This window comes from Crocodylus porosus, unplaced genomic scaffold (assembly GCF_001723895.1).
Source record: "Crocodylus porosus isolate Cpor-Errol unplaced genomic scaffold, CroPor_comp1, whole genome shotgun sequence".
Taxonomy (NCBI): Eukaryota; Metazoa; Chordata; order Crocodylia; family Crocodylidae; genus Crocodylus; species Crocodylus porosus.
The window spans coordinates 128,478,551-128,502,345 of record NW_017728931.1 but is presented as its reverse complement, the minus strand read 5'-3'; the positions used below and the strand labels follow the sequence as shown (position 1 = coordinate 128,502,345).

The 23,795-nt window shown below is 41.1% G+C and overlaps 1 protein-coding gene across 6 annotated transcripts in view; it reads left to right on the top strand.

Moving 5' to 3' along the window:
• Positions 1–23,795, top strand: part of CACNA2D1 (calcium voltage-gated channel auxiliary subunit alpha2delta 1) — a 558,706-nt gene that overhangs the window by 26,537 nt on the left and 508,374 nt on the right. For all 6 annotated transcript variants that reach the window (XM_019543648.1, XM_019543647.1, XM_019543646.1 and 3 more), the window contains exon 2: positions 1,123–1,239. In XM_019543648.1, coding sequence (XP_019399193.1) covers positions 1,123–1,239 — 117 coding nt within the window. The remainder of the gene's footprint in view (positions 1–1,122; positions 1,240–23,795) is intronic.

The following is a 23,795-nucleotide window of genomic DNA, read 5'->3' as shown; positions in this document are numbered from 1 at the left end:
ACTAGATAGAGCAGTTTTTATTTTCTTTAAGCAATTTGTAGTAGTTTGTGTGTACAAAAATGAGATATTCTATTATTCCTTTTAAAAACAAATAAATCAAAAACCCCTCCCGCCCCTTTTCTTTCTGTTTTGGTAAGAACCCATTGGAGTAACAGAAATAGCTGCTTCCTCATCAAAGAGAATTCATAATCATGAAATAAAGGACAATATTAAAAATACACCCTAGATGAACCAAGTATTTTATTAAAAGAAATAGAAAAGAGGCACTAGATGGCCAGCTGGTGTCAATCAGCCAGACTTTATTGATTTCAGCATAGTTACTCGTTTGATGTGAATCAGAGTATTTGGTTTTTAACCTTTGGGGAGGCGGGGGATAGCAGTAATCTTTGGACCCATCCAAACACGCTATAAAGGGGCCTGATTTTCAGATGATACTGTGCATTTTCTGAAAGGGAGATTATAAGAAGGTTGTCCTGAGCTGAGTAAAGGAAACCTGAGGCACCCAGTATCATTTAATCATTTTTCTCAAAAAATGTGGGCTCAATCCTGCAATCACTACCACTTTTCAGGGACAGTCCATGAACCCTCCATTCTCACTGGTTTACGTGTGCTCAGTTCCTTGCAGAACTGCAATTTGTTCTTCAGAGTACCTGCACATATCTTAAACCCTCACTGTGGTGTGGGTAATAAAGGAAGTAATACTCTTTCCATTTAGGAGACTAGACGTATAGAGAAAGCCAAAGTTTTTGGGGTATAAGGCTCTGTGTTCATTATATATGTGTACAGTGCTTGACAGTGCATGACATTTAATCTTTGACCTTCTAGGCGCTACTGTATTACAAATAATCAGGAATAAAAATAGCTTGATAGACATACCACTCAAATATTAATATTGAATTAGTGTTACAATGAGAATGAATTTGGTCTTCTCTTATACTCATGTCACTCCCTCAGTTGGTGGACACATGTAGACACCTTCCACCTGAAAGGGTGTGATTTGCAGAAAACAATTTAGTCTTTTTTAATATGGAAGGGTTAGTAGCATATGGTTTTGTTTCCTATTCTGGCCATTTTGTTTTATTAAAGAAATGGGTCCTTTATTTCTGTTTTTTCCCTTTGCAGATTTATATGACACACAGAAATTTGTATACCGTGGAAGCCAACAATGCACGCCAGTTGGTGGAAATTGCAGCCAGAGATATTGAAAAACTACTAAGCAATAGGTCTAAAGCCTTGGTGGTGAGTGCTGATTGGATTTTCTTCTGTTTATTCCTCATTTTTAATATTTCATGTATAATGGAAGCATGTTTTTGTTGTTATTTTTGCTGCCTACTCACGTATGGGACATGTCAACCTGATGTCTACAGGATGTGACATGCAGAATTATAGCTTGTGACTTCATGATGGAAGATGAACTCATTAGTTAGTTGGCATAGGGCAGACATTTATAATATTGATTGACAGATTAGGGACCCTGGCCAAATGGCAAATCAAAATATAAATAGATTGAGTAATATTCCTCTAAGTGATGTACATGAATTTTCATGACTTGAAGATCATAGTACTCCCTAGTCATAAATAGTCTTAGGAAAAATAGAACGGGAATATAGAATTCAAAATGGAGACTTTTTTTTTTTCCTTTTCAAGATTTCTATACCACTTACTACTAGATAAAGTGGGGACAGTTTTAATAATACAATGTTTATCTGTAAGTAAATTATTTAACCTTTATCCAATTTTTTTATTTTCAAATCTTTTGTGACAACAGTATCTGATTCTCCTTTTTCAAAAATGTTTCTGCGTGTCTGCTGGATCTGAATCATGTCAGTCTGATACTGAATTGTCATTATACCCTGCATTTCATTTGCCCTCCATATAAAAGAAATTTGTCCTGAAGTTCTTATGAGAAGCCTGTCCTTCACTTGAATTCCATAATAACTTCTATTGTGAGTTACAAGTATTTTCTGCCATAATTATCCACATACTACACACATCTTTTCTCTCAAAACAAATAACTCAAGAATTCCCTTTGTCTTAAGGGAGGAAGCTGATTTTCTGCTCATAGTAGAAGCAGTGGCATTTCTACTCAGGCAGTGCTTTTCATAATTCATTCTCAGGGATCCTGTTTTTCTGTTTAAAAATTGCAAATTCTCTGATTAAAAACCCCCAAATTCGCAGTTAAAATGAAACACCACTATATATAGCGAGACTTTGCCAGCCTGCAAAGAATTCTCTGCAAAAGTGGAAAATTTGCGTATTTCTCCATTAAAATGAAAAATCGGCAGTTTTCTTGGTAAAAAGGGAAAGAAAATCCATATTTTTTTCCATTTTGCAGGAAACAGAAAACCCAGATCTCTGCTCATTATAATCCACTTAATTCCTGTTAATTGTCCTTCACTCCACAGATGTTAATGCCCTGCTCTCCTTTTTAATGGTCTTCATGTCCCATTAATTAAGCTATTCTTTCTTGAGGAGTTTTGCTAAGGAATTAGCTATTTCTGATCTTTCTTCTACTTTGTAGCTCTGCGAACTGTTTTTCTCTCTTTTCAAAATCCTAGCCCTGACTATGGAGTCCAGTCTTCATCAGCAGCTACAGTTACAGCTTTTGATGAAGCAGTGTTAAACCTGTAGCTTTTGCCTGAACAGGAAAGGGAGGACAAGTAAACTGAAGATTAGTCTCTGTGATTTTATATGGCCTTAACTCTGGAAGAATGTGTCTTTTCTTTATTCCATATTCCCCAAAACATTTGGGGTGTGTAGTATGTGAGAAAATACAATCTTACCAACTGCTTGTTGGAAGTGATCCTTTTCTGTCCTACCCTTGAAATAGGCCAAACCTGGAAAATTTGCTCTTCATTACTCATACCCACAAAGCCCTGAATCATTTCAGAGTCAGCTTCTGCTGCACTGTTGTTCCTCCTAGAAGAGACTGACTAAAATTGTATAGGGCACTTCAGGTGCATCTGTATGGAAGTGCCTTCTCATGGATATGGCACTAGTCAGGGAGAAAATGGCTTTTCCTTACATCTACATGCTGACTCAGTGTTGCCTGGGAGATCTGTGTTTGCCACGATGGTATAGGAAAAGAGGAGACAGTTTTTATCCCAATCCAGTGACAACCTTGCTCAAGAGCAAACCAAATGGTAACTAGGATGTGAAATCATTGTTCCATGTTAGTCTGAATCACTAGGCTCCTGATAGATAGCGAGGGGAGCCAGGACCTTGCATTTGCCAGTATTTATCAGGGCATATGGGGCATGATGCAACGTACCTCTTAGTTGCTGTTGTACTGGCAAGAAGGAAGCTTAGCTGCCTGTTTCAAAACTCTTAAGTGTCTTCAGTACTGAATTTGGGTCTGTGTCTTTAGATTGTACAGACTGTTGCTTAATTTTCTGTGCCTCAGTTTACCATGTATACAATGAACATAAATCTGCTTTCCAACAATATCTCACTGGTTTACTTAGTGTTTACATAGCACTTGGGAGTTTTTTCATGGAAGATGCATTGTGAGTATGATGTAGTCACCTTACAACAGTTTTAGCTGCCTGGAAAGCTGTCCTCTTAATCATACTGATGTCTTTTCACTGCTGTGTACCTATCACACCATTTAATTGTGAAATTTGTTGCTGTTGTTTGTTTTTCATGAAGTTACTAGTTTCTGAAATCAAGGTAATGCAGGAGAATTACTGCATTGCTCTTAAAAAGGTTCTGCACCAACCTTCCAATGAGACGAGTGAAAGCAAAATACCTAACTATGTAGCTGTAAGTTGGAACTTGCTTAGTGTATTATGCAACATGTGTCACTACAATGGCAGATGACTGGATATAGTGACCCATGGAGACCTCTTCTGTATATTTGTAAACTCCCAGCTGAAAGCATTGTTTAAATGTAGCGAGAGAGACTTGGTCTTTGTGGGTGCCATTATGTTTCTTGCATGCAAAGGTAACAACACCATATTGTCACCCGAACTCCCTCCTGGGGGGGGTCTCTAATTTAAATATTCAGGCCTAAAATCTTAGCTGTACTTAGGCATGTCATCGCTATTGGTTTCAGTTGCAGAGAGGGGCTTAAATACCTTGCGGAGAGGAACCTCCTGTGCTAAAACACTTAAAGCTGTCAGTGGGATTGACTTGCATTGTCACACCCAGTGGGTTTTTTTGTAGATCATGTGGTTGCTGAAGAAAGCTTAAAAACATCAAGTGGGGCAATGTCAAGGATCAAAAACCATAAGAATCTCAAATTTGTGATTTAAGTCAGTCGGATCTTTTGGGGCCTGATTTTCAGTTGTTAAATGTCTAGACTTGACCATACTTCTTCACTTGCAGTCTCTTAGCATCTAAGTCTTCCTCTCTTTATTCTTGAAGTATACCCCAAAATATTATTTTTTACTTGGCTTTTAGTAGCACTTTTTATAATATGAAGATCCCTGTAATTTGCAAATATTAATTAAGCAAACATAACAGATACATAAGACCTTCTTTGGATGAGTATACTTCGGATATATATAACCCTCATCCAGCCTACTGCAATTACATATTCATCTGCTCCAGTTGGCAAAGCACTAGATTATTCTGGAGACTAGCAGATTTCTATTTCTGTGAAACTTTCTCCTAGTTTTTGTATAGGATTTTTGTGTCTTTGCTTTAGCTGCAATAATATGTAAAACCTATTTTGCTTCTTTAAAGTCTTTTACAGTCAGCCAGTTCTTTTGTGCAAGCAGGATAACTGGATAGTCTGTTTCTTTCAGAATAGTGTGTTATGCATAAAGTCTGTGGACCTTCCTTAACATTTGTCTTTAGGCACAGCTGTAAAACCCTGTTGACTTCAGGAAGGCTAACTGGAAATGGGTGAAAGTGGATTATTTATTTCCAGAATTATCTTCCTTTTGTAACTACTGCCAACATTGTGCAAATGGGAGTAGTGAATATTGGCATAGCACTGCCAATGGTAGGCATTCAAAGATTTCCCCCTAAAATTATGTTATTTGTCTCAATGTTCATGAGTCTTTTTTTAAATACTACATATTGGATTCCTATTATTCAATTTATTTTTTTACCACTAGGAGAGTAGTTTGTAGAGAGCAGATTATATAAGAATGATCTTGCCTTGAGCAAGGGGTTTACATTAGATAACATCCTAAACTCTCTTCCTGGCCCAACTTTTCTGTAATTTTTAAAAAAAATGAAAGCTGAGATTCTTATGTATTCACTCCAGGAGCTGTCTTCAAAAATTATTACAAATATTGCAAAATTTAGGATAAAATTATGCTGTTACCAGCATCAGTATTATTCAGGTCTTGTTGCCGGCCACTATTCTCAGTTTTAGATCACTCTTATTTTAGGATTTCCTATGCCATTACCTTACATTTTAAACTTTTTGTCTCATGTAAATGGGCGAAGTATTTTATATTGTTTTTTTCTGTTTGCAAAGTCTCTGCTTCTTCATCAGAACTTAGTGACTCCTGTGTTTTTGCCCTCCTCTAAGTTATTTTTATGCACTTGTGATACTCCCTTGTTAGCTTCTGAACTGTTATCTTCTTCTAACAATATTTCTTTGTCTACCAGATATCCTTTTGTTTTTTTTAGTAGGATCTCTGTGTACCTTAATGAGTAAATAGTTCATCTATGGTACACAAAATTTATGTGAAATCTAGACGTTTTTGTGGCTTCTGCTTCACATTTGTTTCTGAAAGCAGGAGCAAGTCCAATGTGCCTGTCACTAATCACAGCAGCGCTGGGTATTAGCATTGGGGCTGAAATGTCTCAAAGTGTTAATTATAATCTGAATTCTGGAGGGAGGATGATGCAAGAGGACAATACTGCCTCCAGTGATGTCCTGAGGGGGGTGACAGTGAATGACATCAGCAGTCTCATTGTTCATGCATTAGCTCAGCCAAGGGACTCTGTGAGTAAATGATGTTTCCTAGGCATGTTATAGAAACAAAGTTTAGGCAAAGTTATAATAAGCAAATTTTAGTGGTGACTTTTTTTCCAACAATGAACTGGTTTTCCTTGGGTGGCAGAAAAATCTCTGGTGTCTTTAATCTATCGCTGTGCTAAGGGTCAGCCATCTTTATGAGGGTGATCGTTGGCCTATCTGAAGGCTCTATATGTGACAGATGAAAATGTCACTCCATCAAGGGTTGGAGGAAGTCAGAGGAGATTCATTATTCTGTTTCTGGGTGGCATACATTAAGAAAACATTATAGAGTTTCTGTGGAGAGATTATAATGAGCAGCGCAGACAGGAGTTAGATTTTTTTGTAGTATTGGACCCCTGGAAGCTCTTTACAACTGTGATAACACACATGCATGGCTGCAACCCTCCTGAAATGAAGTGCTAGATGAAGGCACCCTGCTTTAGAGCACCTTGGGGGACTTACATTCCCAAGGGTTAATACTTTGTGTGTTGGCCTCCAGGACTGTCAGCAGAGATGGAGGGAGGGGGAAGCCAGCAGCAGCAAGCTGGTTGGATTTTGGCTGGCTCAGTAGGAGCTCCCCTGCCTTGTAGGTCGGGCCTGGCAAGCCCTAATACCCCAGTTGGGAGGGCTGAGGGGGGCCGCAAGCCAGGGGGGACTCCAGTCTGATCTCCCTCCCTCCCCCGTGCCTCAACGCAGGCTGGCCTAAGCCCAGTTGGCAGCTCACTGCTGCTTGCTTTCCCCTTCTTCCTCCCCTCTTCTTCCTCCCTTCTGACAGCCCCAGACCTGGAAGGGGGTGGCGGGGCTGGAGAGGGGGGCAGGTTCTCGGCTCATTGCTCAACCCAACAGGCAAATGTCTGTTGGGTTGGGGGGCGGTGCTCTAACTCATGGTGCCTTATGTAAAGTGCCATGGGTTATAGTGGGGGCCTGAAGTCTGTCAGTGCCTAAAGACATGGGTGAAAATTGCAGGTGCTTTCCTATTAGAAGACATATCGTATTGCTATGTTATCCTCTTTTCCTTTAACTGAATGCATCGTAGGCCATATCAAGAGATTTGTTTCCAGTAGAGGTAGGTAAGTATGAATGACATTGCACATGGCAACTGAAATACTGTGTACACTTACAGTGATGCATGCTCAAGACATTTAAACTGAAATAGTTGAAAGGAAAGGTGATTAGGATGACTAGGGGCATGCCAAATGTATTTTATGAGAGGAGATTAGGAGCTTTGTGTACACTAGGGAACCCTACACTGAGTTGCAACACTTCCACTCAGAGCAACTTTCCCCAGAAATGGGCATAATATAGCTGCTTGCTGGTACTATATGCTTGCTCTTTCTGGAGAAAGTATTGCCATAAGCCCAAAGCCTCTCTGATGTGGCTGTGTTATGTGCATTTTGGGGAGTAGGACACGTAGAATATATGTGATGTGCTTCACCATGGCACTCTCTAGGTGTCCCTGAGGTTGGGTAGCCACACCAGAAAACAGCTGAGTTATTTAGCTTGTAAAACCAAGGCTGAGAGGGGATATGATTGTTCTCTATAATTACTCGGATCAGGGGGAGGGGAATAAATAGCATAAAAGCTGAGGAATATTTAATATAAAGGGCAATTTTGGAGTAAGAACAAATAGCTATAAACTGGTCATGAATAAATTTAGGTTGGAAATTAGAATTTTTCCAAGAATTAACAAACTGAAGTTCTGAAGCTCCTCCCAGTAGTATCGTGAAAGCAAAATGCCTTTTCAAGCCATGTTTGATCAGTCTGTGAAACGGGTTCTGTGACTTGTTTACATGTGACACAGGACAACAGGCCAGGAAGCTTTTTTGCGTCATACGTTTCTATGTTTATATATTAACCTGCTCAAAAAAAAAGCTAATCCATACCTGCCAATCTGGCAGAGCCCAAACATTGGACAAAGTACAAATAATACAATACATATAATTTGTGCAATCCCCACCCCCCCAGAAAAAAAAAACAACCAAGTGGCTGTTTCTTTTAGCATTAGGAAGTATTTCAATTATATTGGCTCCATAATTCTAAATGGAGATGAATATGGAAACAATTCCCTTCAGCTGAGATGTGGGATTATCACCTTTCCTTAGAACTGAAATGAATACTCTCCCTCAAGAAGAGAGCTGTATATCTGAGATGTGCAAGTCTGTCCATCTGGCTATATGTAGTTTCATTGTTTCATAGTTGTTGGGGCTGGAAGGGACCTTGCAGATCATCGCGTCCAGCCCCCCAGCACTTGGGCAGGAAAGACTGCTGGGATCAGATGACCCCAGCCAGATGGGCATCAAGATGTTTTTCGAAGGTCGCCAGGGTGGGTGACTGTACCGCCTTTGGGGGAGCCTGTTCCAAACCCTCGGCACTTGGTTTGTAAAGAAGGTTTTCCTCATGTCTAGCCTGACGCGATCTTCAGTCAGTTTGTGCCCATTCTTTCTTGTCCTCCCCTGGGGATCATTGGTGAAAAGATGGTCCCCCAAGCCCTGATGTATGCCCTTGATATACTTATAGGCTGCCAACAAGTCCTCCCATAGTCTTCTCTTCTCCAGGCTAAACAATCCTAAGTCCCTCAGCCACAGCTGTCCCTTGTGGGGGGGGATGCAAATTGGGGTGACCACCCCAGGCCCTGTGCTTTGGGTGGTCCCATGGACAGTGCTGTACAAGCCCTGCAGACAGTGCCATTGGCATGTGCCGAGTGCACCACCACTCTGTGGGGGGGGGGAGAGAAGGGTGATGGATAGTGGAGAGATAATGTGTCATAAATCCAATGTCTATATTTAGTCCATGATTTTTAGTGTCCAGGAGGCTGATGAAGTGGAGTTCATAGGCTCATCTCTGGGAAACTTACAAAATACTTCCCAGAGACGAGCCTATGCACTCCACTTTGTTAGCCTCCTGGACACTAAAAATCATGGACTAAATATCGACATTGGATTTATGACACATTATAACCTACCTGACACCTGACTCCCCAGGGATCTCTCCACTATTCATCCCCCTTGTCTACCCCCTCCCCCAGCCTGTCTCTCACCCATTGACTCCTCAATCTACATTTTTCTGACTACCTGTTTGTATGCAGCCCAGCCCAGCCTCTGGCTTCTTTATTTTTCATTCCATCCAGGAAGAGCACATGCCAACTGCAGAAACTTTCTTAGCTTGACAAAGGGTTTTTGAACCCAAAAGCTTGCTTAATGATTTTTTTTCCAACTATTTAAGTTGGCCTAATAAAAGATATCAGATTCACCCAAAGAACCTTGTCTGCCTATGTCCTTAGACCAACACGGCTACAACCTACACCTTTGTTATGCAGACAAGTTTCATGACCCACAGTGTGCCACAGGCAGGTATATTAAGCTGTTTTAAAATGAAGTATTGTAATTTAGAGTGTTTCCTGCTGGGCTTGCACACAATTAAAAAGGCAGTTCCCATTGACTCATTTAAAAATTGAAGGCAGCTCATTGGTGCTACATATTTTATACTTAAAGTACTTCATCAGCTTGTAGTCAATTTTAAGCCTTAGCACTGGTTTTCAGAATTTTCAATCTTGAACAGATTTATTTTTGAAAAAGTTATTTTTGTTTTAAAATTTCCATTAAGCATGTGTCTATCCAGCATTTGCAGGGAAGATGAGCTTTTCTACTTGAATGGATTTAGGGATAAGTCCGATTTTTTTAGCTAATGCTCCAGACTAAACTGAAGTTCCAGTTTCCTTCTACAATATTCTTCCAAATTATGAAGACAGCCCTTTTAATATCCATCCATTTCTAAGAAAACACTATGAAAGGGGCCCAGTGTCCTCTTCTTGGTTATATTTGTTGTACCGACATGGTAAAAGTACCATGCCTGCCAGCAGTGTCCTCAGGCATCCTGCCTTGTTCTGGGCGAGCTGCCTCCTATACTTGGTGCCTCGCTGGGCTTTGGGCGGTCGGGTTGGCACTGCTGACTGGCATTGCTCACCTGCATGCTAGTTACTGCACCTGTGCAGCCCCGTGCCCTGCTTCTGGGCTAGGAGGCAGTCTCTGTTTAGTGGTGTTTTGCTTGAGGTTGTTGCTTCTGGCCATGGTAATCTTTTTTTCCCCATGTAGATGAGATGTAGGAAGTACAAGTCTTTATTTTCTTAATAATGTGTAAAGTTTAAAGGTGAACACAGGAAGGAATGAAAAGTCCTGAATAACAGTGTTTATAAGCAGCATTGTTAGTGAATGAAACCATAAAAATGTCTCTTTTGTTTGTACTCCAGTTACATCATTTTCCTTTTATTGCCCTCCTATTTCAGTGGTTATTGCTGTGCTGCATACTGAAGGGAAATACCCTTTGTTCCCTCATCAAGTCCACTTTAATTCAGTTCATTTGTACTCTTGTATCTCCTGCTAAACTCCTCCCAGGGGTTAAAGTCTTTTTGTAGGAGGCCTTATGGTCAAAACCTTGCTGTTGACACTATAATTCACTGTCAGAGTGCATTTATTAATAACCTTATATTCCATTTGCCATCCCTACTCTTAGGCAGCATCCTGAGCTTTTGTGTGCCCAGATTAAAATGCTCATGGATGCCATAAAAATAGAAGATACCTGGCACTGTAATATTTATACTCTTGCTCCTTTTCCTTGATTCTGTCACCTCGTGCTCAGTTGTTTTCCCTTTGGTGCTTTAAGGCCTGACCATAGGTGACTTTCTGCCTTTAAACATTTCATAGTTTCATAGTTTCTAGGGTCAGAAGGGACCTTAGTAGATCATCTAGTCCGACTCCCTGCCATGGCAGGAAAGAGTACTGGGGTCAAACAACCCCAGCAAGGTGTACATCTAACCTCCTCTTAAAGACCCCCAGGGCAGGAGCCTGCACCACTTCTCTTGGAAGTTGGTTCCAGCTCCTAGCCGACCTGACGGTGATATCTAGCGCCTCCTGATATCTAGCCTAAATCTACCCTCTGCCAGCTTGTGACCGTTATTCCTGGTCACTCCTGGCAGTGCTTGGGGGAACAGGGACTTCCCCAGTGCCTGCTGATCCCCCCCATTTATTTCCTTAATGGCAGATTAAGGCACTAGACACATATTTGGAAGGTATGGGCCATATGCTTCCTTTGTGATCCACTACAAATTAATCTCCCCACACATAAAATAGGGATGATAGTCCTACCTTTTGTCCATACTTTGTTTTTCTTATCTGTTTAGGCTCTGCATTCTTTTGGCCAGGGAATACTTCTTTGTAGTTGTATGGTACCTACCAGGGTAGAATGATTGGCAATACAAATAACTAATAAAGAGCAGAAATGGCATGGTAAAATTGTCAGAAGTGACTTGATAGAGGGGTGCAAATATATATTGCAATACTATATGTGTTCCAGCATTAGTTCCAGTTGAGCTAACATGGCTACACAGCACAGTGCTGTTCTGTGAAGATGTGATAGCTCAAGCCCAGAATATCTGGCCTAATTAGCCTAGGCTGAGTGCTACACTGACATGATCATACTGCATTTGGTCCCCGAGCTAGCTTGGGTACATCTGTGCTGCACAGCACTGCATTGTGCTGTAATGATAGCACCCTGCAGGGCCTAAATCACATAAGTGCTGAACATTTTACCCATAGGCCCTTGTATAAAATCACAGTAATTTTTAACACCGATAGCTCTAAACATTGTATCTTACCATAGCTATTCTTCAGTGTTTTCTTCAGAGTACTATAGCAGTGTTCTTAGGATATTGAATTATCAGGACATTTTGAACACCAAGGCAATGCCGAGGAAATCCCCTCAGATGGCAGCTACGGTCTCCTCCTCCTTCACAAAATTTGGGAGTTGTGCAGCTGTCGTTTTGGTACCCCACTGCTGGAGACTCCATACATATTGTATGAGTCCCCCAGCATGTCATGCTGCTGCTGGGGCATTTTGCTGTTTCTCAAACTAGTTAATATAATTAAAATGAAACTAATGCCTAATTTAATTGAGTTCTCTCTAACAAAGGTCATGGTTTGATTTATTCTTAGAGACCTCTGTTGTAGATCAGTGGCTCGCAACTTTTTTGTACTAGGTCCCATTTGTAACCATCAATGATCCAGTGCCCCTCACTCCTGATCCGCTGCGCCCCAGCCCCACAGTGCGTGGTGAGGAGGGGAGCAAGCAGCTCCAGACATCCCCTTGCAAGCTGACTCTGACAGCCTGCAAGGGACAAGCCATGTCGTTTAAAGGAGAATCCATTTTTAAAGTTTGTTCTCTACCCTTTCATATATTCTTGCGATCCACTTTTGGGTTATGACCCACGAGTTGAGAAATGCTGCTGTAGATGACCCTGTTCTATTGCTCTTGCTCATGCTATTTTTTAAACATGTTTTTGCTAATCTTGAAAGTACTTCGAAACTCCTTTTTCTATTTGACTTTCTCTAACAGTTTGGCAATACATAGAATGATTGTTTATAGCAGAATTTGTTTTCTTCCATTCATATTTGCGGATACAGTTCTTAAGCTCCCTTTTAGTTACCTAAATTAACCAAGTTAACAAATGTAGTATTAATTGATATGATTGACATTACCTTGGTTTTACATCTAAACAAATGAGAGCAGAAAGAGGTTGTCAGTTAAAGTCATAGAGGGAGTCTGTGGCAGTTAGATTTCAGATCAGGTTCTGCCATCCCTCTCTTACGCATTCTTACTTTCTGTTCCTTGCCAGAACTGTCCAGTTATCTCCCTTTGCAAATCTGCATTGTAAGGACACCTTACAGTAGTTATAATGACGATGTATTATTACACTTCAAACTCTCATCAGATTCAGTTTAGCTGTATTCACTGGATTTATGTCAAAAGTACCATTCATCATGCTGTTTTTTATTTGTGATTTTTTTTTTGTATTGAAAATAACCGCTATGGTGTATTTGAGTATCATACATCATTATCATTATTTGATACCATACATATACAGTGGAAGTTCTTTAAAAAATCAATTGGTTTCTGGAGCTATTGCTTGTGATGGCATTATTCCCCAGTTTCAGTACAGAAAGAACTATTTCTGCAATGCAGAATACCTCTAGAATGAACTTTTAAAGTTTACTAATTCTACTCACTTGCCACAATGATATTAATTTATATTCGTTCCTACCTCACTCTCTTCTGATTTGCTCAATGAAATATCTGGAAAAGTTAACAAACCTAAGCTGTGGTGAACCAAGTCCACAAGTATATTTTATAGTTCATGACTCTTCATAGAAAATGCCCAACAAAGCCCAGAGTATTCTAATGCCTCCTTTGATTGCAGATATTGTGTTTATAGGATTTTGAAGAGAAGCATTTTATCATATTACCTAATTCCAAAACAGTTTTGCTACCTTAGTTAACACCTACATCATGAGCTCCACTCTGAAGCAAACAGAGGAACAGTACAGATAAGAGAGAACTGTTGTAATGTATTCCTAGCATACCGCTGCTTAATAACAGATGTCTGCATTCACACAATATCTTGGTACTCTCAAAATACAGCAATAGATAGATAAAGGTTTAAATGATAAATGCATGAATGACTGGAATGGGGTTGGTATCCAAAAGAAGTACTCTTGGTCATCAAACTAGACATAGATAAAATTGTTGCCTGCTACTTGGGCATTGAAGTCAATAAGAATTTTGATTTGAGAGAGGACTACACAATAGTTCCTTAACATTAAATAAAATGGCATCTTAACCACAAAAATATTATTAATGTTGTTGTTTTACTAACACAAGTTGCCTTCCAGGATCCCATCAGTCTATGTAGTCTGGGTAAAAATCAGTGGTGAAACAATAATATGCTGGTTGGTGTTAACAGCTGGTTCCCAAAGAGAAGAAAAGCCTGTGAAGTGCGGTTATGGCTCACAGATGCCAGAATGTCTGTCTTGTCTGCTAGTGATGCCTGTAGCAACTGGCGGGGTACTGAAGTGCTATGCTACTGCCTGGCGTCCCTGCTGTCCATGTCCTCTGTAATGTGGGGTAGATGAGTTCAATGAGGCCCAGTTGGATGAGTAAAACAACAGCAATAAAAGTTCCTTGTGTTAAAAGTGGGATAACCGTGGCAGGTACAGCAGGGCTACCCCATTCCCAAATCAATTAACTTATTAAACTCCAAGACTCCTTTTAGCAGACATTGCAGATTTGCTCTGTATGATTGAGCGCTGAAGGTATGTGGGGAACTAACTGCAGTCTGTTTTCAGAGATCATTTGAAAAGGTCTTGCATAATAGGGAGATTGTTAGAAAGTATCCGTGCGCATCTTGCCTTTGTCGTATATGCCCTTCATAGCTGTGTAGTTATATTTGACAATGCTGGGTCCCTGACTGCATTCGGTATGTGTAAGGTATAGGCACTGTTTAAGAAAGGTGACCGGCGTGAACCAAAACCAGGTAAATTTTAGCCTTTGGTCATATAGGATAAGGGGAGCCAACTTTCCTGTAAATGATGATGACAAAAAAAAGTTTGGCGACAGATGCTGCTCCAGGAGGACACATAGCTCAGGAAGTAGTTTCTGTTTGCTTTAACTGATACACTTACGTTGCCCTGTTTGTCCTGCACTTCCCAAATGCTGGAATAGTGTAGACAAGTAGTGTACTGGGTATAATGAGACCCCACTGCTACACTCTTACACTTTAACTTTGATCTGCAACTTCTGCGGTATTTCAGCTGTCCAGTGAAATGATTCTCGTTTTAGCAGTGTTAGGTTGTTTAAGCCTGGCTTTTGCTCAGTATCTTTACCTCTGTCTCAGTGCAAATTACCGGCTATGATAGCATTTATTGTATTGCTAGATATGTGTGTGTGTTAAGCTTAGCCTGTTTCAAACTAACATCAGACTTGATTTCAGCAGTTCTAATATAGTGAACTGTGTGATCTAATTGCTCAAAAAACAGTTTTCAACTCTCATATATTATATTATTTATTTTTATGAACTTTGAGAGTGTGAAAACAAAATTGTGTATGATGCAGTGACACTAACAAATATGTGGAAGACCCTGAGCTCAGAAATGCCTGAACAAGAGAGAAATGCCAAGCTAGCGATGAAACAGATGGAGAAGAGGCAGGCTTTGGCAGTTTCACTTCCTTGAGGAGAGAAGCAGAGCAAAGGGGTCTCTGGCAGAAGAGGACCAGAAGGCAATAACAATCCTTCTTTTCCATTTTGACTGAGAGCTTGTGAAAAACTGAATTAACAGCAGTAACAGAGCAGAAGGTGGGAGTTGTATACCAAATACCACAAGTAATTTGCTTAGTCAGTCTTATATTTAAATAAACCATGTCTTTAAATACTGCATTTACCTTTGAGATCTGTTGATTCAACCTTTCAATGAAACAGCTATGCCCCAAATTCTGCTGGTTTTATTTAAGTGATTGGACAGATACAATTCAGGCAGACTGTACATATGTAACTAAATCAAGCAGGACTGGGGTTTGAGATGCAAGTGACCTAGATGTTGGGACACTGAGAGGTAGTTTTTAAATGTCTTAGAGTTTCTACATAGGCTGATTCTGATGAACTAGTTTGAACTTCATCGCATAGGCCACAGAACTCCACCACTCATTAACCCTAGCCTCAGGCCTTAATTTGTGCTTGAACAAAGGGATATCCCTGGGAAAGCATATCTTAGGAGGTGTTGTCCAGTCTCAGTTTAAATACATTAGCTGGTGGAAGATCCTTTTTCATTGACTGATTGAATATCTGTGCCTTATTTGCTATACGAATTTGTTCAGCTTTACATTCCAGCTGTTGGATCTCATTATGCCTGGAATGCACTAAATTAAAAAGCACTCCAGTATCCGCTACATTTTTTCTATTTAGATACTTATAGAACTGGGAGGTTAAGATGCCTTTTAATCTTCTCACTAATACACCACATAGATACGGCTCCTTATGCTTTTTTTACTGTAAAGCATGGGGGATGGGTCCAGGGATGGATTTAATCAGCAGGCTGTAATTTTGTTATTATATTCCACCCAGCATTTAACTAGGTCCAGCATACAAATTCCCCACCCAGAAACCATAACTGGGGGCACACTTCGAAGTCTATTCATAGCATTCAGTTCAGTCTTTTGAATCCTTCATCCTCAATAAAGGGGAAACACAGGAGGGCTGACCCTAGCAGGATGTGGGGCCCAGAGCAAATCAGTATGTATGGGACCCCCTTAACATTTGCAGGGCCATGGCACTCCCACAAAGGGTGGGGGATCCTCTGTGCTTCTTCTGCGGCATGGGGCTGAGCCGCCAGCTCCAGGTGGGCCCTGCGGGAGGGTCCACAGTCACTCTGCCCAGCTCCGTGGGTCCCCCAAAGCACAAGGCCTGGGGCAGTTGCCCCAATTTGTCATACCCTAGGGATGGCACTGTACACAGGGGACCTCAGTCTGTGAAGTCTGTTTTCTCCACAGGGATAAAATCTATGAGTGAAATCCCAGGTATTTTCTACATCTGAAAATGGCCCTTTGGCCATATGCAAAATAAAATGGCCCTTTGGCTTTTGTGCTGAATTAAACATACCAAAAACCTACTGAATACTAATTTGTTTAGTCCTACACCTCTTAATTTCATTGTGCTTCAACACTGCAGTGCTTTATTAGTAACTTTTACATGCTGGTTGGTGAAAATATTATGAAGTCCTGGTGCACAAAAGCTCTTTGAAGTATATGGTTATGGGTTCTGAGAATTTGGTAAAGAGAAATGGTAAGCATAATTACTCCAACTCTGCAAACTATTGATGTTTTTAAGGTCTGTATAGCAATATGTATGGATCCGAGGCAAACCAGCAGCAGAAGAAAGGAGGAGTCCAAAGGAAGTGAGGGGAGGAGACAGGAAGAAGAAGAGAGTTATAGAGGCTAGGGGAGAACGGCAGGCCCTGTAACAGCTCTGTAAGAAACTGCTATAATAAAGACACTGTTTATATTAAGTAGGGAGCTGTTCCTTGATTACCCAGACAGGGTCACATGAAACAGTCTGAACCAAAAAAATTGAGGGGGAAATTCATGTCCATCTGAAATGATTTTTTTGGTCATCAAAACAAAAAATTGTAAACAAACAAACAAAAAAGCTTTGAGTCAAGCGAAGCATGTTGTTTACCCCAAATGGACAGATTCTGTTTTTGAGTAATTTTCGTCTTCTCTCTCAATCTAAATTTTGAAGACAAGCGTTGTTCAAAATGAAAGTAAAAATGTTTTGCGAATGACTCAGTTTAGGCTGAGTAGGGGTAGTGGAATAGAACAAGTCCTGAGTGGACTGCTGACAAGCCTAAAGGACATTAAAAGGGCCAGGCTGGCTTTTTAAAAGCCACAGGAGTTTGCTTAGCTGCAAAAGGGGCAACACCCCGTTGACCAAGGCTCATGCTCTTTTTGTGACCCACTCACTGAATTAACATCAAGACACTCACTAAGGGTGCAGACCGAAGTGCAGCTCCCAGCTGTAACTCACAACAACGTCTGCAAAGTGCTCTGAGTTACCTTACCAAAGACCAAACAGAAGTTCACTGTTGGTTCCCAGGGGGAGGGTAATATAGCTGCCTGCTGGGAGCCTGCACCCAGGCTCCCAGCAGGGAGCAGCAGCCGCCAGGCTCTGGCACCGCTCTGTTTTCATAACAGGAGGGGGGGAAGGCAGCTGAGGAAGCTGGTTGTGGGGCTCCCCAGCTGGTGCTGAAAGAGGGGTTGAAAACCCCCCAGACTGAACTCCCCCTGCTCCCTTTCTCCCCTCCCATTCTGAAAACACCGGCTGGGAGCTGGGAGTCACAAGTTACAGAAGATGCTACATTTTGCAATGTCTTTATCTGATACCTCATGCAATGAAGGGTCAGATTTTTACATAATCCGCCATTTTTGAAGCTGTCTGCAGTTGTGCACATGTGTTTGGTCACAGCTGTAGACTGCTTTCTGTGGCCAGATTGGGTGAAAATTGTCTCTTCTGTCTGCGCCCTGAATTAACATCAAAGCATGGCAAGCCATGGAAGAGTGAGACCTGGTTCGAACAGGGACCTTGAGGATTATATTGGTCCTGAAAAAATGTGGCACTGATGAGGAGTCACACTTGCCAACTTAATTGAAGCAAGTCAGTGTAGCTGAAGGTATTTATCTGCGTGCAAATCATTTCAATGATCCTAGGTCTATGCTTTACTGGCTTGGAAAATCAGTGCTCGTGAAGAGTTGCTGTAGCTCCATAAGATCTGTCAAGATCAGATATCTTTTCCCCGCGTTGTAGTCTGTCTTATTCTCCTCCATAGTGACATTACCCACCATCATAGCTTTATCAGTATCAGAAGCTGGCACCAACTACTAGGAATAGGTGGATAAAGTTTGGGTTCAGTTGTAAAAATGTCCACTCTTCCTCCTCCCTTGTCTTGATTAGCTTGTTACTCAAAAACAGCATTGCACAATTGCACTGGAAAGAGCTTACACTGGAGAACTGGTTGGAGGGAGGACAGCACAAAGGGCTGACAGTGCTTACCTTCAGGAGAGGTCCTTGCTTTTTCTGTTGGAAAGCAGCACACAAGGGAACCTGCTTATGCTTTCCTAGTGTTTTATGGCTACTTAAATAGGTGTTCACCATAGAGAAGCCTGGGAGCCGATGTTCTCGGTTGCCTTGTGCAACAGTTACAATTAGATGCTTCTTTTAGAGTTAAGGGAAGAAAAATGTTGTGACGGCATGAATAAATACAGGGTACATGGACTATCTTGTTGATGTATGAGGTAAACAGAGGTTTTGTTTGCATTTATATAATGCACCTGACCAAGTTATAGGCTCCTTCCCAACATATCAAGCTTCATTGTGGAGTAATTAGGCTGGCAGTTCCCTCTACCAGTGGCTTTCTTTGACTTTTCCTTTTTAATTCAGATTGAATATGTTAAGAAAGGGCTGTAAGTGTTGCCCTTAAATACTGGGTTATGATAAGATAGCTTTGAATTGTTAAGCCTTGAAAAAAATAACACACAGAAAGCATGTGTCACCATCGCAACACAAAACAGCCTGTAATTTGCCAAAAACCTACATGGAATGATTTTACTAGTTTGGCAGGATGTAAAGAGCCATTGCAATGGTGTAAGAGCAGCAAGATGTCTAATCTAGGTCCCTGGACAGCACCATGTAATGCAATTCTTCATCTGATTTTTTTTTCACTTCTAGTGCTACTTTATATGCATACATTGTCTTTCCCCCGCAGTTCTATATTGAATAATTCTCAGGGAAACAGCATTTGAAGACCTGATTGTCATTCTTGAGGCCAGATTTTGCTGAATAATTGTATAGAAGCTGTTCTTGGGTCCCCCTAAGAGTTATGGTAAAAATAACTGCTGGATCAGATACCATATGAAGCATAGCATATATATTAAACCATACTTTTGCATTTAAAACACTGCCTCTAATGAAAAAGGTCTTAGGTGCTGAGAGAGAACCATCTTCATGTTGTAATATAGGGTTAGTTAGGATGTAGGGACTCTTTTAACTATCACATGCAAATTCAGCCTGTTTTTGAAAATCATGAGCTGTGGCTAGAGCAGATGCATTTTGGAATGACAGTTAGTGAGCTGTGACATACATGTGAGCAAGCATTTGTCAGCTTGTCCACATATCATTTGTTTGTATTTGTTTTCACTTCCCTCCTTTTGAGTGTTATTTTAGCAAACTGGATATTGGTTGTATGAATGCAGAATATTATATAGGAGCACATTACGCTTGAAAGTGATGTCTCCATAATTCACACACCTTGAGAAACATCACAGATTCTGGGAAATAAATTGTGAAGACTTTCACTGAAAACCTTCTTATATGGATTACATGGATTGGGTGTTTCCTGGTTCTTCTATGCATTGTTCACTTGGTTTGGTTGCTGTGGATCTTTATGTGTTTAAAGCTAGATGAAGAGGGGGTTATTTCTACTACCTCGGTATCTTCATGGATAGGTGTGGCTCCTTATTCAAACTACCTGCAGCATGTAATTACCTGCAGCAATGCTGAGAAATCATTTGGTTATCTGGCTTCAAGAGCCATGTGCTGAAGTCTTTCCTATGAGCACAGAATCATGCAGTAACAGAATCATGTTAGACTACCTCAGATGCAACTGAGATGACCTAGGTCAAGATGGCTTGAGGCAAATGGTATTTTAATAAAAGCATTTTTAAAATATTTATATTTGCTACAACTAGTTTAATATAAGTATCAGTTTTCCACTTTGCCTTCTTTCCCCTTACTCAGTAAAGTATCCCTGGTATCATTGTGCAAAATACATTCCTTTGTCTCCATAGCACTATTCTAGCAACATTTTGCAAGTAAAGAAAACAAAGACACTGGGAGCTACTGTGACAAAAAATAGGAGTTTCTATCCAGTAGGCTGCCTTTTTCTTTTTGTATTTGAGGAAAATCTTCCCCGTCCCCCTCAAAAATAAATAAATACTCCGAGGGTAATGATTCGAATAGGGTTTCCTAGGTTAATATGTTAAATTTTTCTTTCCCTCTGGAGAATTCTCTGCATTTCTCTCTTCTGGGCATGCTCTTTCAGTTCCTCTGATTTGAACTATTATTGCTTATATAATTGCATCTCTAAACATCCCCAGCCTCAGTACAGTGAATATGCTGCTAAGATGGTGGGTTAATCCAGCTATCATGTAAAGTGAACAGACTCTAAAGAACATGTTCCAGTTCCTTGGGCAAGGGCTTTTCTTTAGTAAGGAAATAACCAGGTTTTTTAAAAAAAAAGAACAAGAAAAAAGAAAAGTCTTTTCTCATTGCCCCTCATAGCCTTGTCTTTCATCTTGTCTTCAGGGCTTTACAGTCCTTACAGCTTTTCTCTCAGGGTTTCTGAACTCTCCCAAATGAGCTTTCCCCTCAGGCAACTTCTGTTCCCTGCAGGAGTTTTACTTTCAGGCCTTTCCAATGGTAGTAGGCCCTGCCTGGTTTTCTCTCCTGCTCCCTTTCCTGAAAAGAAAGAAGCCTAATAGTATTGGTGGAAGATGTGAAGGTGATAAGTAACTTGGGCGGAAGTGATCACAGCGCGAATAAAATTCTAGATCCTGAGACAAAGCATGGGGTCAACAGAATTAGAACGCTGGATTTCAAAAAGGCGGATTTCATCCAACTCAAGGAATTAATAGGCATGGTGTCATGGAAGGGTAGATTGAAGAGTAAAGGTATCCAGGAGGGCTGGGAGCTTCTAAAGGGCACAATATTGGAAGCCCAACAAGAAACTGTCCTGACACAGTGGAAGCACAAGAAGAATGATGGGAGACCAGCATGACCGCAGAAGGAACTTCTAAAATGTCACAGATGGAAAAGCAAAGCATACAGGCAATGGAAGAATGGGCAGGTCACCAAGGAACTTACCAGGAAAAAGCAAGAAGAACCTGTAGGGCCAAAATCAGGAAGGCAAAGATAGAGAATGAGCTGCACCTGGCAAAGGAGGCTAAGGATGACAAGAGGTTCTCTAAGTACGTTGGCCAGAAAAGAAGGATCAAGGAAGCTCTGGGTCCTCTGTTAACAAGCCAGGGGGAACTCCTAACTGAAGAGGCAAAGAAGGTGGAACTACTCAGCAGCTACTTTATATCAATCTTCATGGGAAAATTAAACTGCACTCAGACACCTGATAAGGATTATCTGGATAAGAATGGGGCAAGTTGAGGGAGGGGATAACAGAAGAGATGGTCAGAGAGCTTTTGTTGGGTTTGAACGAATTCAAACCGGAATGGCTGGATGAATTTCATCTCAGAGCCCAGGGACCAGAGGACTGGAAAAGGGCTAACGTAGTTCCCTTTTTAAAAGGCATAAAGGAGGAGCCAGGGAAGTACAGACTGGTTAGCCTCACCTCAATACCTAGGAAGCACCTGGAGCATATCCTAAGGGAGGCCATTTGCAGGTATCTGAAGGAGGAAAGGCTGATTGCAAACAGCCAGCATGGATTTATGAAAAACAAGTAATGTCAAACAAAGCTGATCTCCATTTTTGCAAAGTAACTACTTGGGTGCATGAAGGGAATGGTGTGTGGATATCTGGACTTTAGCAAGGCTTTTGACAAGATCCCCCATGGCAATCTCCTTAACAAAGTGGAGAAGTGTGGGTTGGATAAAATTAGTAGAAAGTGGATAAATAACTGGCTTAATAGCCACAAGCAGAGGGTATTTGTTGATGAATGCATGTCAGTATGGCAGGAGGCTTTGAGTGGTCTCCCACAGGGGTCTGTCCTTGGCCTGGTGCTGTTCAATGTGTCTATTAACATTTTGGATGCTGGCATAGAAAGCTTCTTGAGGTAGTCTGCAGACGATACAAACTGGGAAGGATTGCAAACACGTTGGAGCATACAAGTGCAGTTCAGAAACATCTTGACAGATTGGAAAGTTGGGCTAGAGCTAACAGGATAAAATTCAATATCGACAAATGCAAGGTGCTGCACCTTGAGAAGAATAATCAAAAACACAAATACAGAGTGAGTGATGCCTGGCTGGATGGCAGTACTATGGACAAGGACCTAACAAGAACTCCACATTTAAAAATAATGTGGACTAGTTAGAGAAAGTCCAGAGGCAGGCAAGAAAGACAATAAAACACTTGGAAAGCAAGTCACATGGGGACAGGCTGAAGGAGGTAGGCATGTTCCACTTCTGGAAAAGGCACTTAAGAGGGGATATGATAGCAGTCTTCAAATGCTTGAAGGACTGCCACGGAGAAGAGGGAAACGCCTTTTCCACCTTTTCTGTCTTGCTACAGAGAGGTGGATGCAGACTAATAGTTTGAAGTAGCAGCAAAGTAAGTTTAGATTGGATATTCAAAAAAATGTGTTCACTGTTATAATAATGAAGGATTGGAAATGAATGCCTAGGGAAATTATGGACTCTCCATCAGTGAAGGTGTTTAAGAAGAGATTGGGCAGCCGCTGGTCAGGGATGATCTATGACTGTGCTCACAACTGTGTATTTTCCATGCTTATGGACTTTGATGGTTGCTCTCTTGAGCATATATTGACAACATTTCATGAAATGGGGACATTGGCTGTATGGTTCCCCAGCTTTATCTGTGGCTGGTTAAGGTGCTAGGTCTATGTTGTGACAGGGTTGATGGTTGTTTTATGTAGAGCTTAGATTATGGTTTGTCTGGAATGGTTTGGATAGGTGGTAAGGGTGATCCTGCCTCAGGCATGGGGCTGGACTAGATCAGTGGTTCTCAGCGTTTTTGGTACCAGGACCCATTTGTAAATGTTGATGGCCAGTCGTGACTAAGTACCCCTCACTTCTGACCTGCTGCCCCCCATCACGAGGCTCCAGTCCCTCAGTGTGTTAGGCAGGGGGAGCCACAATAAGTCCCTTGCAGGAACTCTACCAGCCTGCAATGGAAAAGCCATGGTTTCCCACAATTTTCTCTTTTAAAGGAGAGTCCATTTTTAAAATTCGTTGATCCATTTTTAACTTTATTCGCAACCCTTTCATAAATTCTTGTGAGACACTCATGGGTCGCCACCCACGGGTTGAGAAATGCTGGACTAGATGACCTCTGGAGGTCTCTTCTAGCCCTACTTCTCTATGATTCTATCATTTCCCTATTCACAGAACTGAGATAGAAGAGCCCTTGCATCAGCTGACTTCCTGTTGTATTACATGCTATTTAATTTCACAGTTATCCCTGTCAGCTAGGTTGTGTTTGGCTGCAACGTATTTTCTGGTAAGGCCACCTAGTCTTCCTTTACAGGCATCAAGTGACTGAATGGTTTCACACTTCCTCCATAGTGGGCATGTCTACACGAGATGCTAACTGCTCCAGCAGCCTAATAACACTGCTCGGTAGTGTGCCAAGCAAAAACCATGGTAATAAGCTAGTGCACAGTAGTATTAGGCTACTATGCAGTAAGTGTCATCAAAAACCCATGCTCTGGTGGTACTGCACAGTAGTGTGAGTTACTGCACATTGATTTAGTAC